The sequence below is a fragment of the Elaeis guineensis genome, chromosome 6, assembly GCF_000442705.2.
Source record: "Elaeis guineensis isolate ETL-2024a chromosome 6, EG11, whole genome shotgun sequence".
NCBI classification, from domain to species: domain Eukaryota; kingdom Viridiplantae; phylum Streptophyta; class Magnoliopsida; order Arecales; family Arecaceae; genus Elaeis; species Elaeis guineensis.
In genome coordinates this window covers 30,646,551-30,664,089 of record NC_025998.2, presented here as the reverse complement: position 1 = coordinate 30,664,089, position 17,539 = coordinate 30,646,551, and the positions used below count along the sequence as shown (strand labels likewise).

General features: G+C 39.1%; 2 protein-coding genes across 9 annotated transcripts in view; both read left to right on the top strand.

Moving 5' to 3' along the window:
- The first annotated feature begins 738 nt into the window (after positions 1-738).
- Positions 739-4,353, top strand: LOC105046911 (septum-promoting GTP-binding protein 1). Its single transcript, XM_010925664.4, is given in 8 exon segments — positions 739-1,309; positions 1,428-1,548; positions 1,680-1,776; positions 2,092-2,131; positions 2,260-2,329; positions 2,332-2,343; positions 4,025-4,062; positions 4,064-4,353. Coding segments are annotated over 8 exon segments (807 nt in total). The 5' UTR covers positions 739-1,006; the 3' UTR covers positions 4,190-4,353.
- A 1,521-nt stretch (positions 4,354-5,874) lies between these two features.
- The window catches only part of LOC105046910 (uncharacterized), a 31,931-nt gene continuing 20,266 nt past the window's right edge, over positions 5,875-17,539 (top strand). For 2 of the 8 annotated variants that reach the window (XM_073259435.1, XM_073259441.1), the window contains exons 1-2: positions 5,880-6,287; positions 12,230-12,367. The gene's annotated coding sequence lies outside the window, so the exon portion shown is untranslated. Of the gene's footprint in view, positions 6,288-12,229; positions 12,368-17,539 lie in introns of all 8 variants that reach the window. The other 6 variants (XR_012142109.1, XR_012142108.1, XM_073259438.1 and 3 more) reach the window with 6 other exon arrangements.

Below are 17,539 nucleotides of genomic sequence, written 5' to 3'. Positions count from 1 at the left end.
TTCCACTAAGTCCAAGTCAGACTTTAAAGGAATCGGGCTAATCAAACTGTCGATTACAATGTTTTCGAAACATCATCCCCTCTATCATCAACTAAAAGAAAAATTCTTTGTCCACCATTCTTGAAAGAGAAAAAATACGTCGCTTTATAAGATTGGACCACGTAGCGTAATTAATATATGGGCAAGCATTTAATGTAGCTCCATTTTTTTCTCAAACTTTTTCTGATCAAAATATTATTCTCTTCTTTTATTTTATTTTACTCATGCTTAGTCATAGTAATAATAAGATGTCATAATAATGATATGATATCATATTACATCTTATATATAATTATCAAGATATTATAAAAAATAATAAGATGTCATAATAATGATATAACATCCTATTGTATCCTATATATAATTATTGAGATGTCATAAAAAAATAATAAGATATTATAATAATGATATGGTATCTCGTTGCATCCTATAAAAAAAGTTTATAAATATTATTTAGGATGTCATAGTATTTAATAAAAAAAATATTTTAGTTAAAAAAAAAATTTGAGCTGCATTAACCCTTTATTAATTATGCTATGCGGCCTGTTTGGTGAAGCGGAACGCGATAGACAAAGAATGACTCTCAACTAAAATTTATGGGGGAAGGTTGATTTCATTTTTTTTAATTTATTTTTTTTTTTAAATAAAAACTGTTACACCTTTAAACATCGGCCTCCCTCTTGCCCAAGAAGCCGGCGTTTGGACTGCCTAAGGATATCTCTCCTCTCCTATAATCGGTCAACCGTCCCCCACCGCACGCAGTCTCTCTCATACCATCCGATCGTTACCACAACAACAGATGACAGATAGAAGGCCAGATTAAAGAAGTGAGGAGAGGGTACAGAAAACGAAAAACCACCAACAATAACAAAAGATAACTCCTCCACCCTCCCCTCTACCCTCTCTTGTTGATGGCCAACCCTGGCCTTCAACCCACCACCACCGCCACCACCATCACCACCTCACCATGACTCACTTCAGCCGGAACTTGCTTCGTCTCGACCACAAGTTGGCCTGCTTCGTCCAGCTCGCCGTCGTCCGCCGCTTCTTCCACCTCCTCTGGGACCGCCTCCTCTCATGTTCTTGTGGCCGCGCCCGGTACCGGCGGCTCAACGGGTGCTCCCCGCCGCAGCTCGTGGTGATCGAGGACGCTGCCGTGGCGGCCGCCGCCCCTGCCGCCGCGTGCAGCGACGTCGAGGTGGATTCCGATTTGGTGCCGCTGAAGGTCATTCTCCTCGGCGACTGCCATATCGGAAAAACAAGCTTCATGGTACAAAAGTTTCTGATGGATTTTAATTAATTATATAATTTTTTAATTAAATTTTGGATTACACTTAATGCTAATTTTATTGCGTTCTGTTAATTTTGATGGTTGTTCTTATTGGCAGGTTAAGTATGTGGGTGATGTGGAGGAACAGAGGGGGTTGCAGATGACAGGACTGAATTTGATGGATAAGATTTTAGTTGTTAGGGGAGCGAGAATTGCATTTAGTATTTGGGATGTTGGAGGTTTGTTCTTTATTTTTATTTTTGGTCTTCTTGTTTTCTCTCAACACTAATTTTGTTGTTTCTTATTTACTTAGTTCTTTAGTTCAACTTTCTCTTCCATTTTATTTTATTTTTTTCACTGGTATTTTTAGGCGATCGTCAATTTCTTGATCATCTTCCCATTGCTTGTAAAGATGCTGCAGCAATTCTTATTATGTTCGATCTAACCAGCCGTTGCACTCTAAATAAGTAAGTATCGTCTCTAATTCTATGTATTTATTTATCTATTTATCATCTAATTCTTAAGTTTGGATTTCTGGTTTAGAGTAACATATTTATTTTGTGGTCGGGTTGAAAATTATGAGAATGGGAAATGGTCTTTGAGTAGAAGTTTAAGGAGGGCTTTAGATTTGTCAATATGCTAATCAATTCCATGTTTTGTGGTACCAAGTATAGCAATAAGAAATATGTATTTCATCTGAACCAAGTAATATATTTCATAGGTATGATGTGGATAAGCTTTGGATCTGCAACCTTATGATTTTTGTCCTTTATTTGGTTCAGTACTATCGGCTGGTATCAACGGGCAAGAAAATGGAATAAGGTATTCAAATCTATATCATCACTGCCCTAGAGCTTATGTTTGCTTAAAGAAATTATGATGTTATTATACTCTGGTAAGTTGTTTAAGCTGATTACATGAACTATTTTCCCCTTTTCTCCTGGATTCAGACGGCGATCCCTATCTTAATAGGAACAAAATTTGATGACTTTGTTCAGCTTCCTCTTGATATGCAATGGACAATTGTGAATCAGGTAATCTAAAATTTCATTTTCCTTATGTTGGTTGATACATATGTTGGATGCAAAAGCCCCCATATGTTTTGAGTGTCTTGAGGCTAAGCTTCCTTCCTACTGAGTTTTTTTTTTTTTTTTTTGGTGGAGAAAAAGGAACATTTTTAGGTGCCATTAGGACGGTTGAACTATATGATTTAAACCTGAAGTGAAAGTTGCAACACCTATGTATATGGCGGGCCTGATGAGCAAATATGTCCTTTTCATCTGAGAATGATTATACAACAACTGCCTAGTAATAATATTAGACACATGCCATGCAATTGAACTATGGACCTAACCCACTCCATGGGAAATGATGGCACAAATCAATAGAAGCGGCAGATAATTGAAAAAATCATGCCACAGTTAGCTATAGTTTTCTGCATTAAAAGGGAGAACAAAACAGAAGAGACAATTGATGTATGAAACTAGCAGAAGCAACATGTCCCATGAGTAATGCACCTAATATATATGTCAGATTCATGTCATCTGATTTCTTCAAACCTCTAGTTCTACTCAACCCAACATTACTGAATTTAAATTGGCTGTCAAATTGGATTTTCCTTGAAAAACTACATGCAAAGCAATATTATATGATTCAAGTTCCATCTTGGAACAAATGGTGATTATATTGATATTTTTTCCTTATCTTTGGGAGCCATGACTTCTGTGGTGGATGTCGAATCGGAACCTATTTTGGTTGCATTGATTGTCTTCTTTGATGGAAATTGTATCAATTGTCTCCATCAAAATAGTGCACATTTTCTGTAAGCCTTGTCTCCGTATCAAAAGCAATTGAGCCTTTCATTCATTGTGATGTGAGTATTTGCATTTAATACTGTTGACATTAGGTAGACCCCTGCTAAGTACTTATGATGTGAAGCCATGATTTCTTCACTATAGCAACCTGTCTTAGAAATTATATACCTGAAATAAAAATAATCACAAACTGGTTCAAATATGAGAAAGAGAAATGCATGGACCTTCTTGGACCACCAAAACACATAGTGGTCCTCAGCTTGATGGAGCTTTTGTTCTGAACCTCTTCAGACGTGGAACACACAAATATCAGAATGGGGTCCATTCCTTGAAATAATTGAGTGTCCATCTGTTTGGTTTGTGTTTTTCCACCCGTTCAGGCCGAAAGAGAACAAATTTGATGCATTACAACACATGTTCTTTTAACTTTGTCCCCATGTCAGCAGGTGATAGGTTGATAGCTAATCTGCGTCAATGAAATGATCTCTGATTATTTTCAAATGGATTAATGAATGACAGCCAAGTACCTTTCTTATCTTGAACAGCAGTTGAGAAATATCTGGTCATTCTTTGCATAGTTCTTCAATAGTTGTTCCTCTTTACCATGAATTCTTCACTTGATTTGGAGCTGTCTTCAATTCACATAGAGTTAATAAAGAAAGACAATTTGGACAAAAGTATTGGGAATTGATCTAATAGAACCTTCCATGATGGAAATTTTGGTTTTAGATGGAAGCCAATGGCAGAGTGGGACCACGGAGCAGGCCTGACTTGACTGAGTTCAGGCTTACTTGTTAATTTATATCTTTTTAAAGAGAAATATTTATCTGCAATTTTATTATTTTTATAACTATGGTTTCTGATAGAAACTAAGCTGGCTTTGTTGTTGTTCTTTGGGCAGGCCAGAGCATGTGCAAGAGTGATGAATGCAACTCTCTTTTTTTCAAGTGCCACCCACAACATAAATGTGAACAAGATTTTCAAGTTCATCGTAGCCAAGCTCTTTAACTTGCCATGGACTGTAGAGAGAAATTTAACACTTGGAGAACCCATCATTGATTTCTAGGGTTCTCTCTTTCTTTTTCTTTCTTTTCCTTTCTTTTCTTTTGCTTTCTTTTGTTAACCTTTTGTCTTGCAAGTGCAAGATTGTACATAGCAAAAAATTCCATGATGCCTTGGTGTTTGTCCAGGTGCTTGATCGTAATTTTCACATCATTCCTTTAAAACTAATTGGTGGTACAATCATTAATATTCTAAGGAAAAATAAATTTTGATGCAGCATGTCCCCAACATTGGTAACTCCTTTCATCATTACCATTAATTATTGTTACTTGTTTCTTTATTTTGAGGTTGAACATCAAGTTGTTATTTCCAAATTTAGACCCTAGTCCATCATCTACTTTCAATATAACCAAACTGAGATATTGAGGTGTTTCTTCCCTTTTTTTTTTTTTTTTTGGAAAAATTACTGCTGATAAAGATGCTTACTAATGGTGGTTTGCCCCTGAAAGATTTTGCTTTTAATGCCTTTTTATGCTAACTGCCAATTTAGCCTAATAATTAGTCCATGAGATTTGATAATTGCCATTACTAATATTTATATTTTAATGATGTAACTTATCAGCATCTTTTAATTAGCAGCTGTTATAAGGGATGGTTAGTGAGTGGACTACAAGGCCCAAATATTAATTCATTCGAATGCTTCCCTTATCCTCTAGTCTTCTCTTCTACTTCTCTTCTGCTTTCCAACCATCATCTCTTCCTCTACTTTTGCCATATCTAACATTCAAAGTCGAAAAGGTGTTTTATGGAAAGAATAATTGTTTGGTATATGGAAGAAGCATAAGCCAGAAGGTGGCTTTTAACAGAATCTAACAAAATGGCTTCTGGCTTTCGCTTAGTGAGCTTACTCTTGGTTTTCCAACTATGACAAGTCCATCTATTTTAAATCTGTTATCCTCGTCGAGATATACTAAACATGTTTGAGAATCGGACCAAAGGGATTTAGCATCTGAAAAGGGCAACCAGAGTATAATTGAAGGATTAAGAAAATATATTAGACTAAGGGCCTGTTTGGATAATTGGGCCCAAAATGTTATGGGATTCGTGGTCTAAGCATAAAAAATAATAGACTATGAGCAAGTCAAGTTATTTATTTACAAGTATCTAGAACCACCTTTTGAGTGAGTTAGCGTGAATCCCATAGAAAGAAAAAAATAACTTGCTGAGGTCATTTTTTTCTCCTTATAGGATCCGAACCAGTCTACTCAAAAATGATTCTAGATACTTATAAATATAGGGTCTGACCTACTTATAATCCAATATTTTTTATGGTTGGATCACGAATCCTATAGAATTTTGGGTCCAACCATCCAAATAGACCATAAATATTTTTTTCTTTCAAACACTGATCGAAATGTCTTGAAATTTTGGATTTTAGTTCTTTCAGAAAGAAAAAATTTCTATAGTCGGATCGACCATGGAAGAAATTATGGTCGGACTATTATCATCTACCATGTGCATATATCGGGATATCTATAAAAAAAAAGACGATGTTTATCTAAATTATTCAAATACTTTAGGGTTTATCCATTCTCTTTTCTTAGTATTTTTAACACGCATGCGTAAGCACCGCACGGCCATTTATTTTTGATGGATATTTCTGAAACATGTCCGATCATGATTTTTTTTATGATCGATCCAACTATAGAAATTTTATCCCTTTCAAAAAGATGTACGACTATCGATTTCCATCTGGTAGATACAAGCAATATGTAGGTGATCCTTCGGCTGGGTCTCATCATTTGTAGGCACCTGAGAAGCAACAGAATATAGAACAGCTTATATTCATCCATGCAGACATGAGATTTATGAATTATCTCACATATATATCCTTCAGAACATTAGTAGGGCAGAGATTCGCGGTTAGAGGGTGAGAGTGCCTCGCCTTCGCAACCTTCCTCTTCTCCATCGAGAGGTCAGCCGAGAGTGGTGATGCGGCCCCGAAATCAAGTACTTCAGAGGGCAACGACATTTTCGCTGGGAAATTTCGAAGGTAACTGACTCAGAGGTAGTTGTGCTTGAAAGTATGTTCCAAAAGGTAGTTGGCTTCATAGAGAAGGATATTCAAGGTCCTATATATCGTTGGAAATTTGCCTTGGCAGGTAAGTTTCTCAATCGTGGCTTTCATGTAGACTTTGTTGAAAGAGAGATGAGGGTCAGATGGCAAATCACTAGGGATTTTCATGTTTCTATGCTTGTTGAGGGTTTTCTACTATTTATGTGTTCTTCAACTGAAGAGCAGAAAAGAATTCTTGCTCAAAGACCATGGATCTTGGCCGGACAAATTTTAGCATTAGAATCTTGGCGCCCAAAATTTTGTTCGGATCGAGATAAGATTTCTAAAGCTAAAATTTGGGTTCGCCTATCTGAGCTGCTATTAGAATTGTGGGAGTCTGAAAAAATTTGCAAAATAGTGGCTCAGATGGGTCAACCTCTATTTATGGATCAATGGATGTTAACTTCTTCTAGGATAGGATATGCTAGGATTTGTGTCCTCGTGGATCTAACTAAACCAATTTGTCTAGGAACCAACGTTAGAGTTAAGGATGTGTTATTATGGCAGTAATTTACTTACAAAGACCTCCCTGATATTTGCTATGCATGTGGGAAGATAGGTACCACTTTGGAATCTGTGGATATGCGAACTCAGTTGGAGCTATAGACCATTTGGTCTTTGGACCCTGGATTCATGCAACCAGAGTGCCAATGATACTGTTGGGTGGATGTCTGGCCAGGACACCACCTCCCAAGATCTTTTCAGTACCACGCGATGCAGCAGAAAGAAAAAAGAAACAAAACAAAAGAAAAACAATCAAAATACGTGGATCAGCCACAAAAGGGCTCGCCTCTACGGGGCATGCAAACTTCACTATGAAAAAGAAATTTTACAAGAGGAGACCTCACTCTCAACCCTTGTACACCCAATTCTCTCTCATCTGAAGTTCTTCTCACAAAAGCTCTCTCTCTCTTGGAGACCCCCCTGAACCCCTGAAGAGCCTGGCGACCGCTGTCCAGGAGCCCTGCTCCTTCTCTCACAGTAATGCTTCCGCCTCTCTCTCTCTTCTCGGGTTCGTACGGCGCTGTACGGCGAGAAACCCGAACCCCTCCTCTCTGTTTCGTAACAAGACCCTTTTAAAGGGTTAAACAGGGTTTAAACTTGATTAGAGAGGGATTAGGAGTCCTAAACAAAGCCAAAAAACCCCCTGAACCGTCGGATCAAGATCGGGAGCCACCTGGGCCGTCGGATCATGCTCCGATCCATGAAATAGTGCCGTGGACCGTGAGAAACTCGTGGGAAACGCCCACGCGGTCCACAGGCCCCGCCGTGGACCGCCCGGTCCACGGTGGACCGGGGCAAAGGGTCGCAGGCCTGGGTCGCGCGTCCCGCGCGGGCCTGGGTCGCGCGTCCCGCGCGCCGCCGCCTGCGGCCGCACCGCTGCCGCCCGCCGCCGGTCCTCCACCGCCTCGATTCTCGTGCCGACTTCAAAAGCTCGTATCTCCTCCATCCGAGCTCCGATTCAGGTGATCTTGGTCTCGTTGGACTCCGTTTTTCGCCGCAAACCTCACTGTGGGCTCAATGTGGGCTGAATCTTGAGGCATCAAATCCTAACAATCTCTACCTCGAGTCGATTTTTGGTCTCCTCCAAACTCTGAGAGCTTCTGGATCTCCTCGCCCCCATGCCCTGGGGCAATCGCCTGCTGATCATGGATGGGCAAACATGGGAGTCGAGCCAGGCTGCTCGATCCCATCTCCGTCGTATGCTGTGCTCCTCCTGACCTGAGACCTGCTCGGGCATCATCCTGAGGCAATAGGAATCTTACCTTGCGACATCGCCTCTCGTCCTCCCGAGTCTCCTGTCTCGTGCCCGATCCGCCTCCTGGAGCTCCACCTCGCTCTGGGCTCCACCTGGCTCCCGAAGCTCCACCTCGCACTGGGCTCCCTGCCAGGTAATAATGTCCTCTGCTCCCCTTCTTCCCCTCCAGCACAATCCTATCGCCGCGTAGCACCCTCAGGATTCCTCCACCAGCTACCGTCCTGTAGCCTCTCGAATCCAGTCTGCTAAGTGAGATAAGATTCCGTCTGAAATCGGGTATGTATCGGACCTCCCCCAATCTCTTCACTGCACCGTCATGTGTCCTCCAGCTGACCGTCCCAATGCCTCTGATCGCACAGCTCGATCCATCCGGCAGATATACAGTGCTCTCACTGTTCTCCAGGGAGTCAAAATGCTCCTCTCTGCAACACACATGATAGGGGCATGAAGAATCTAATATCCACTGCTGGGAAGAAGTAGATACCTCGTCAGATATCTCCAGGACATCTCCATCTGAATCGCTGCCGGCCGTCGCTACAGCAGCCACCGTCCGATTTTTCGGTTGAGGGCAATCTCTGGCTAGATGCCCCAACTCTTCACACCGGTAACACCTGGTTTTGCTCAAGTCCCTCCTGGACTTAGACCGCCCTCATTGCGATCTCCTGTCGCTCTGTCTACCGCCTCTGCACCTCCAGAAGCCACCAAAGCTGAGCTATCGCCACCTGAGCTCGAAACTGGGTTCTCCCTCCTGAGAACCTCGTTCTGGAGTATCGCCGCGGTGACCTCGTCCATCTTGATAGTGCTCTTCCCCACTAGAAGAGCAGTCACCAAGGACTCGTACGAAGAGAGAAGCGACGCCAGCAAAACCAGCGCCCTGGTCTTCTCCTCAACGTTCTCGCCAACGCTGAGAAGGTCGGTAGGATCTTCTGGAAGTGGCTCAAATGCTCCTGCATGCTCTGTCCCTCAGTCATCCACAGTTGGTAAAACTACCTCCAGAGGAAAAGAGTGTTGGTGAGAGACTTCTCATGTACAACTCCTCGAGCTTCGACCACAGCACCGTCGGGGAAGTCTCGCTCAGCACATGGATCACCACCTCATCCGCCAGGTATATGCGGATGGTACTCACCACCTGCATCTGTAGCCATTTCCAATCCCGCACCTCCATGGTGGTCGGCTTCTCATCGCACAAGAGAGCATCGATCAACCCCTGTTGGATGGCACGTCCTTCACCCTTGCCTGCCACAAGGAGAAATTGCTCTTACCATCGAACTTGTTGATCTCCATCTTGATTGTTCCTGTTTTCTCCATCTTCAGTCTTGCTCACCACACTGCAATCTGCGTCTTTGTACCGCCTTGCTCTGATACCACTTGTTGGGTGGATGTCTGGCCAGGACACCACCTCCCAAGACCTTTTCAGTACCACGCGATGCAGCAGGAAAAAAGAAGAAACAAAACAAAAGAAAAACAATCAAAATACGTGGATCAGCCACAAAAGGGCTCGCCTCCACAGGGCATGCAAACTTCACTATGAAAAAAAAATTTTACAAAAGGAGACCTCACCCTCAACCCTTGTACACCCAATTCTCTCTCATCTGAAGTTCTCCTCACCAAAGCTCTCTCTCTCTTGGAGACCCCCCTGAACCCCTGAAGAGCCTGGCGACCGCTGTCCAGGAGCCCTGCTCCTTCTCTCACAGCAACGCTTCCGCCTCTCTCTCTCTCTCTTCTCGGGTTCGTACGGCGCTGTACGGCGAGAAACCCGAACCCCTCCTCTCTGTTTCGTAACAGGACCCTTTTAAAGGGTTAAACAGGGTTTAAACTTGATTAGAGAGGGATTAGGAGTCCTAAACAAAGCCAAAAAACCCTCTGAACCATCGGATCAAGACCGGGAGCCACCTGGGCCGTCGGATCGCGCTCCGGTCCACGGAATAGTGCCGTGGACCGCGAGAAATGCGTGGGAAACGCCCACGCGGTCCACAGGCCCCGCCGTGGACCGCCCGATCCATGGTGGACCGGGGCAAAGGGCCGCGGCCTGGGTCGCGCATCCCGCGCGCTGCCGCCTGCGGCCGCGCCGCGCCGCCGCCGCCGCCGGTCGCCAGCGGTCCTCCGCCACCTCGATTCTCGTGCCGACTTCAAAAGCTCGTATCTCCTCCATCCGAGCTCCGATTCAGGTGATCTTGGTCTCGTTGGACTCTGTTTTTCGCCGCGAACCTCGCTGTGGGCTCAATGTGGACTGAATCTCGAGGCGTCAAATCCTAATAGGTACCAATCTCAAATCTCCAAAGCACTAAGCCCACTGTTGGAGATAAAATCGATAAATCAGATTAGTTAATGCCCAAAAAAACTATTTGGAGATCCCCCCTAGGGATCAAAGAATGGTAAACACTGATACTTAACAAAATCCAAATTTGCTCTTTTGATGAATCTATATTCTGAGGAACGGGTACATATTAACCTATGGAGGATGTGCAGTCTATAGTTTTTGTTGCTCAACCAATGAGGGATGGTGATAAAAAAGGTAAAAGAAAACGATCCCCTCCTAAGCCAAAATTTTCTCCATCTTCACCCGGTACAAGTTCTCCACCCAAAGCTAAAATTTTAGTTGAAGTTCTGGCTTCTCCGCCCAACTCTGAGTCAGGGATTCCTTCCATTCCATCTTCGAAGCAATTGTTTGAGATTGCTAAAGTATGGAAATTGGAAGGAACCTATTCCTAACAAAATTGGAAAATTTAATACTAATGTTGTTGAACAAAAATCTAATGTGCAGGTTGTAGAGTCAAATATACAAGCACATGAAGTGGTGGTTCAGTAGCTTCGACTTACTCTTCTTTCACATCAGGATACACCTCAAACAAAAGAAGTTAAGAAAATTCTGTCTGATACAGGTCCCTCGGAGGTGGGATCCGAGGAAATGAATGGGTTATCTTTTTCTAATCCTTTGAAATGAGGATTATTCTATGAAATTGTAGAGGTGCTGCAAAATCCTCTTTTGCAAATCATACAAAAATGCTCTTGCATATGGAGAGACTAGATATAGTTTGTTTTCTTGAAACCCGATTAAAGAGTGATGCATATCATCGAATAAATAGATTTTTAGGTCAGAGATGGGGTGTTTACTTGATCTTGGCTGTTGGTTTGTTAGGGAATATATCATTGCCTGGCATAAGTCTCTAGGAGAAATTTCTTTTATGCATTTGGATAGGCAGATAGCTTTTGGTGTGATCTCTATTCCTAATGAACCCAACTGGATATTAGGGATAGTGTATGCTAGTACTACTTATATTGAGCGATGGAATCTCTGAAATCAGGTGCAGTCTGTGGTCTCCATGGGATTTTCTTTATTACTAGTAGGAGATTTTAACTGTATCCTAAATCCGAAAGATAGAAGGAGAGATAGGCATTTTCGGATTGATCGTGAAATCAGAGAATTTAGAGCTTGTTTGTGTCAAACTGGGCTTCTTGATATAGCTTTTATTGGTCCTAGGTATACATGGTGCAATAATCATCTGGGTATAGCTAGGGTCTGGGAGAGAATAAATCGTGCATTTGTTTCTCTAAATTGATTGGCTTTATATGCTAAATCTATTGTCACCCATCTTACTAGATTTGCTTCGGATCATTGTCTTATATCTATATCATTGTCTAATCATCTTATGCGAGGCCCTCCTCCATTTAGGTTCGCAAAATTCTGGTTATCATATAATACTTTGAATGATATGGTGCGTCAAGCTTGGCAGGATGAGGAACACACTACTCCATACAACCACCTCAATAAACTACTTCAAAATGTGCATGTGGCTATTAAAAATTGGAAATGCAGATTTGGTAATTTGTTTAAAAATGACAAATTTTTATATTCACAAATTTATGATTTATAAATGCAAGAAGTAAATTTGGGAGGTCTTACTCCTTATCTTCATGAATGGATGCTATGTTTGTTGGCTGAATATAATGCAAATTTGAATAGACTAGAACTTCTTTGGCAACAAAAATCCAGGCAAACTTGGTTACATGAAGGTGATGCGAATACTCGATATTTTCATCTTTCTATTATTATGTGTGGATGTAAAAATAGAATCACAAAAATATTTGATCCTTAGGATAATTGTTTAACCAAGTAGGAGGATATCAATTGTTTGTTACTTGATCACTTTAAGCATTGTTGACAATAGGTTTAAAATATATCGCAATTAGATTATCCTTTGCTAACCCATTTGATTTCTTTTGAATAGAATAGGGAACTAACTCATCGAGTTTTGGATAAAGAGATTGAAGAGGCTCTCAAGAACATTTAACCAGATAAAGCTCCAGGACGAGATGGATTTCCTGCATTATTTTTTCAGCACTTTTGGTCTTTGATTAAAATTGAGGTAATATCAGCAATCAATCATTGCTTTTCTACTGGTATGTTTTCATCTACTTGGAACCAAACTTTTATAGTTCTTTTGCCAAAAAAAATTAATCTTCAGACACCAAACAATTATAGGCCAATCAGTTTATGTAATACTATATATAAAATTTTGGTAAAAACTTTAGTGAATCAAATCAAGTATGTCCTTCCATATTTGATTTCTGAGGAGCAAGGTGCTTTTGTTCCTGACCGTAATATTTTCATGAATATTCTCATCACTCAGGAATTAATACATTCATTAGCTAGGGCTTCCAGATCACGTGGCTTAATGATGATAAAACATGATATGGAGTAGGTTTATGATCATGTTCATTAAAATTTTTGTTAGATGTATGTCCTAGAAGTTAATCAGACCAACACATTAATTCTTTATAGGACATAATTTTATACTTGATCCAATTAATTAGGATAGTTAATTTCATTCATGTAGTATATGTATTTATGAATCGTCTAAAAAATTAATAGATGATGACACATATTTTCAAGAGTTGAAAATTTAAGACATGTGTCATTGATGGTTAATTTTTAAATTACTCCTGATTGAAAGATCATCATGAAGATGATGATTGATTCGATAAGATTGATGCACGGATCGCTTCTCTTAGGGTGGACGAGTCTCAAGTCTACAGTGTGGAGGTACTGAAGTGAGAGTACAGATGGTTGTTAGAGAATAACGGTACTGAGCATGACCAGCACAAGAAGTCACTTGGATATCTACTCACTCATCGATAACTTTCTCAATACCGTAATGGTGTAACTAGTTTTTAAACCTGCGGTGTCTCAGCTATTCACAATAAGGTTGCAGTAGTTTGACTGCACCATAACTCAGTCTCCTAGCCATATAGAGCCTTGAGGTGTATGTTGGCTACAGTAGATTCATTACAGAAATAGAGTATGTACCTAGATGGAATCTATCGATCTTAACAGTAAAAGAGTAGTTTTATGTGATTTATGAGATTGAGTTTAGAAGACCTTGTCCAGGCAGTGTGAATGATAAAAAAAAAATTTCATCAAATTTCACAAATGAACTCAAGTCGAATAAATCTTACATATGACAAACGATGAAATTTGATGATTTTTCATGACCTCCATCTTGTTGGAACTCATGATAGAAGAACTGAATCATACGGTAACTACATCTAGAGGTTCATCCTTCTATTATGCTGGATTGTCACTATATGCTGCTATGTGTCACTAGTAGATTATGGGATCAATGAGAATTATATTGATGGTCAATAATTCTTGATTAATGAGTTAGAATTATGTCAATCTATTGAAAGAAGTTTTAATGATATTTTGATGGAGATCAAAATATTTCTCACTATCAGATAGAATAGAATCTATAGGGTCATACATAAAAGAGACCTTGACTGATCAAAAAGAATTTCATTGGATTGGAACTCTAGAGTCCCACTGGATTGAAACTCTGTCAAATCGCAAATGGTCTCAATTATCAATTTGATTGATAATTAGACTAAAATATAAAAGTTATATTGAGGGCTTGCTAAGAGTTAGCAAGTTATAGAAGGACTAAGTTGTAATTGTTGCTAATTATTTGATTTGATCAAATATGGGTTGAATTAAATCAGATCTAATCTGATTAGATTTGATTTAATTTGGGTTTTCTAGTCCAAATAGGATTTGAACTTAATTTCTAATTGGATTTGACTCAAACTAGATTCGAATTGGATTCCAATTGGATTGGAATTAAGATAGGAAACCAAAGCCCATTGGACTGGGATTCTCTTCCCTTATCCACTTCTATATGGGATGCCCAACCTACTTTTACTGTGAGATTTATGGTGCAAATAATGATGGTGCACAAGGGGAGAGGGGCGGCCCATTATGGAAGAGTCCTTCATCTTTAAGGACTCTAACAAACCCTAACCACCTAGTTTAAAAGGAGAAGATATGGGGTGCCTCTAAATTGATAAGATAAAAGCTTTGGCGCCCCATATGAGAGCTTAGGCATGGAGATAAGGGGACGTCCAAAAGGTTGTTGGCGTGAGAGAGAGGATCAATGCAAAAGGAAGAGCATGGCATGGGATTCAAAGTTGTTGGCACCCCTTCCTTATCTCTTCTTTCTTACAACAAAAGGTTGGTTGTTGAAGGTAACTTCTTCTCTCTTTTATATTTAAGAGTTAGACATATCTCCCTCATTCTCTTCTTCAAGATATCCAAGAGTTGGACATAAATAAAAATCAGATTTGATTTGATTTTTCTCTCATTATTGGTCCATGAGATGGATACAAAATTCTCCTCTTTTTCTCTTACAAACATGTTCAACAGTTGGACATGATTAAAAATCAGATTAGATCTAATTTTTTCTCTCTTTTTTGGTCCATAAGATGGACACAAACAGTTCTCCTCTACTTTTTCTGATCTAGTCCAAGGGTTGGACAAGAAAGGAAGAAGAAAGAGATTTGATCTCTTATCTTCTTCAGTAGATCTTTGATTTTCTCTTGAGAAGAAAAAAATAAAAAAAAAAATCAGATGTAATCTGATTTCATCATCCTCTTATATATTTGATTGATTCTCTTGAGAAGAAAATCAAAAGATTAAGTTGATTCGACAATCCAAAAAGTGATCTCTGCAAGGAAGCCAACATCCCAGTGAGAATGAGTCCTCCTGATCAGATCAGCTTTGATGGATATCTGTAAAGATCGGATACGTATGCGGCTCTGCAGAAATCTTATCAGATAATCACGAACCATCGGATCGTGGTGAAGATCTACTTACACAAAGATAAAGATCTAAATCTGATTTTTAATTTTCAACATCTTAATTTCAGTATGTAAACGTTCCTGACATGTATAGATTAGATCTATATTTTATACATGTAAGATTTAAAATTATTTAAATCTAAGTTAGTTTCTATTTTCACTGCATTCAAGATTTTTAAAAGTTAAAAATCTGTATGTTTTGATCTCTGCATACATATTCCAGAAGTCAAACTTTCTTCAGGTGGTATCGAGCCATAGATTTGTTTTACATACATGATATTAAGATCTAAAAGTCAGATCTTTAGATCTAGATTATACATGAGATGTATATGCATATGTGATATGTGTAGATTTGAAAATTCAATCTTTAGATTTGAAAATTAGATTTAGTAAATTAGATTAGATCTAATTTAAATACATGTGATGTATTAGAGATGATATACATATGTGATATGTATAGATGTAGTTATATATGAGATGCATAATCTATTTTAATATGCATAAGATATATGTTAATAGATTTGAATATTGCATGAGATGCATGTTTGTTAGATCTAAAAGTTATATGAGATGTACATGATTAGATCTTGTTTATACATAAGATGTATGATTGATAAAACCTATTTTAGATTAAATCTAAATTGGTTGGGTTAATCGAAATCATCCTGACATAAGGTTGTCCTAGCATAATGGAGATTATGCTGAGTGATTATCCTAGGATGTGTGAGATGAGATTTTTTAATTTAAAATCTTAAATTATTAGTTTAAATATGAAAGTAGTTTCAACATCTAAACTACCTCATGTTCATAATGCACTTAATTAAAGATCTGAAATTGAGAATTTAAGATCTTAATTTTAAGCATAAAATATGAGGGATTGGGCTTAGATAGTTCAACTAGGTCTAGTAATTCAATTATTTTTGGATAATCGATTTGTACATGGTAGGACTCAATCGAGATGAGCAGTTGACCCAATCCAATCAAGAGTTGATTAGGATTAGGTCAAGAGTGCTCAAGATTAATCCAATAATTGTAGATTGATCACATCGATTAACAGTCTCATGTTGGATCGATTAACTTAAAATCTGATTTACTGATCTGATCAATTTATTGGTGTCTAAGAAAAACAACAGGAGGACCCCCGGCCACCGATCTTACATTTTTCTGGCCAATTTGGTTGATTAGTCTTTGATGTGGTTGCTTGGTGATTCAAGCTAGCCCATGCTTTTAGGATTAGTCATAACAGTTATGACTAATTAGGATTAAAGAAACTTAAATTAAAATCTCTTCAATAATATTAAGTCGAAGGGTCTTCCATCGTTGTAGAGTCCTCTCCGATGTTAACTGTTCTAGACTGAATACAGTAGTTCAGTTGTATTAGGAGAGAAGCAACCACTATATTGGCATGACATACTGTGGGGTGGGGATAGGGTTATGCCTAATAACTGTCAGGTGAGGGTTTCAATGACGGCTTCACTCGCGCTCAATGGTGGGTCTGACTTAATTAAAGAATGAAACTAATAACTGTCAGATGAGGTTTGAGGACCTAAAGATCAGGTCTATTATAATTTGCTTGAGAAGCATTGGACAAGAGTTGTCATCTATTGGTTGACACATTATCAATAACTGTCAGGTGTGGTGGTGTGCTAATTGATGGGACCGCAGTACTCATTAGGAAGTATAACTCATAAAAAAATTTTCGCTTCCCAACCCGAGGAGTATTGGGATCTAAAAAATTAGTGGGAGTATATTTATTTTAAAATTTTTTAAAATAAATATAAAATCAAATACAAATATTTAACTAGAATCTTTACTCTCTGAAAGAATTAAAAATCAACTTTCAATCCTCACAAACTTAGAACCAATTGATAACCGATCAAGTTATAAAGACTAGCTTAGAAATCTAAAATAGTTTTAAGTTTCGAGAAGTTAAACTAACCAGAATATTCCTAAGTCACCAAACCATCCGAGATTGACCAAAGGGCAATCAGTTCATGATCATGATTTGATAATGATCAAGGACTCGAATGAGCTTGAGAAGCTCAGTATATCCAAGCATAAGGAATTGCGAAGGGATTCGATCCTATAGTTCCTTACTAATTCATATATGGACAATTTATAGTAAACTACCACATGAATAAAATTGATTGAGTTGGTGACTACCGATGGGATCTTGAAGAGTTCAAGAGAAGGGTTCCTATGTACCTGAAGGACCTAGAGAAAAGAATAAGGGACATACCTTCAGAAGATATATTAGATCTGCTCGATATTAGTATTTGAGTAGATGGTGAGTGCCGTAGGATATGAGAGATCCAGTGATGAGATAAATCCAATAGATGTGGTATGATAGGTTTGATCATATTAGAGAGGACAGAATAAATAAATTGAAAAGGTACGAACTAGACTTA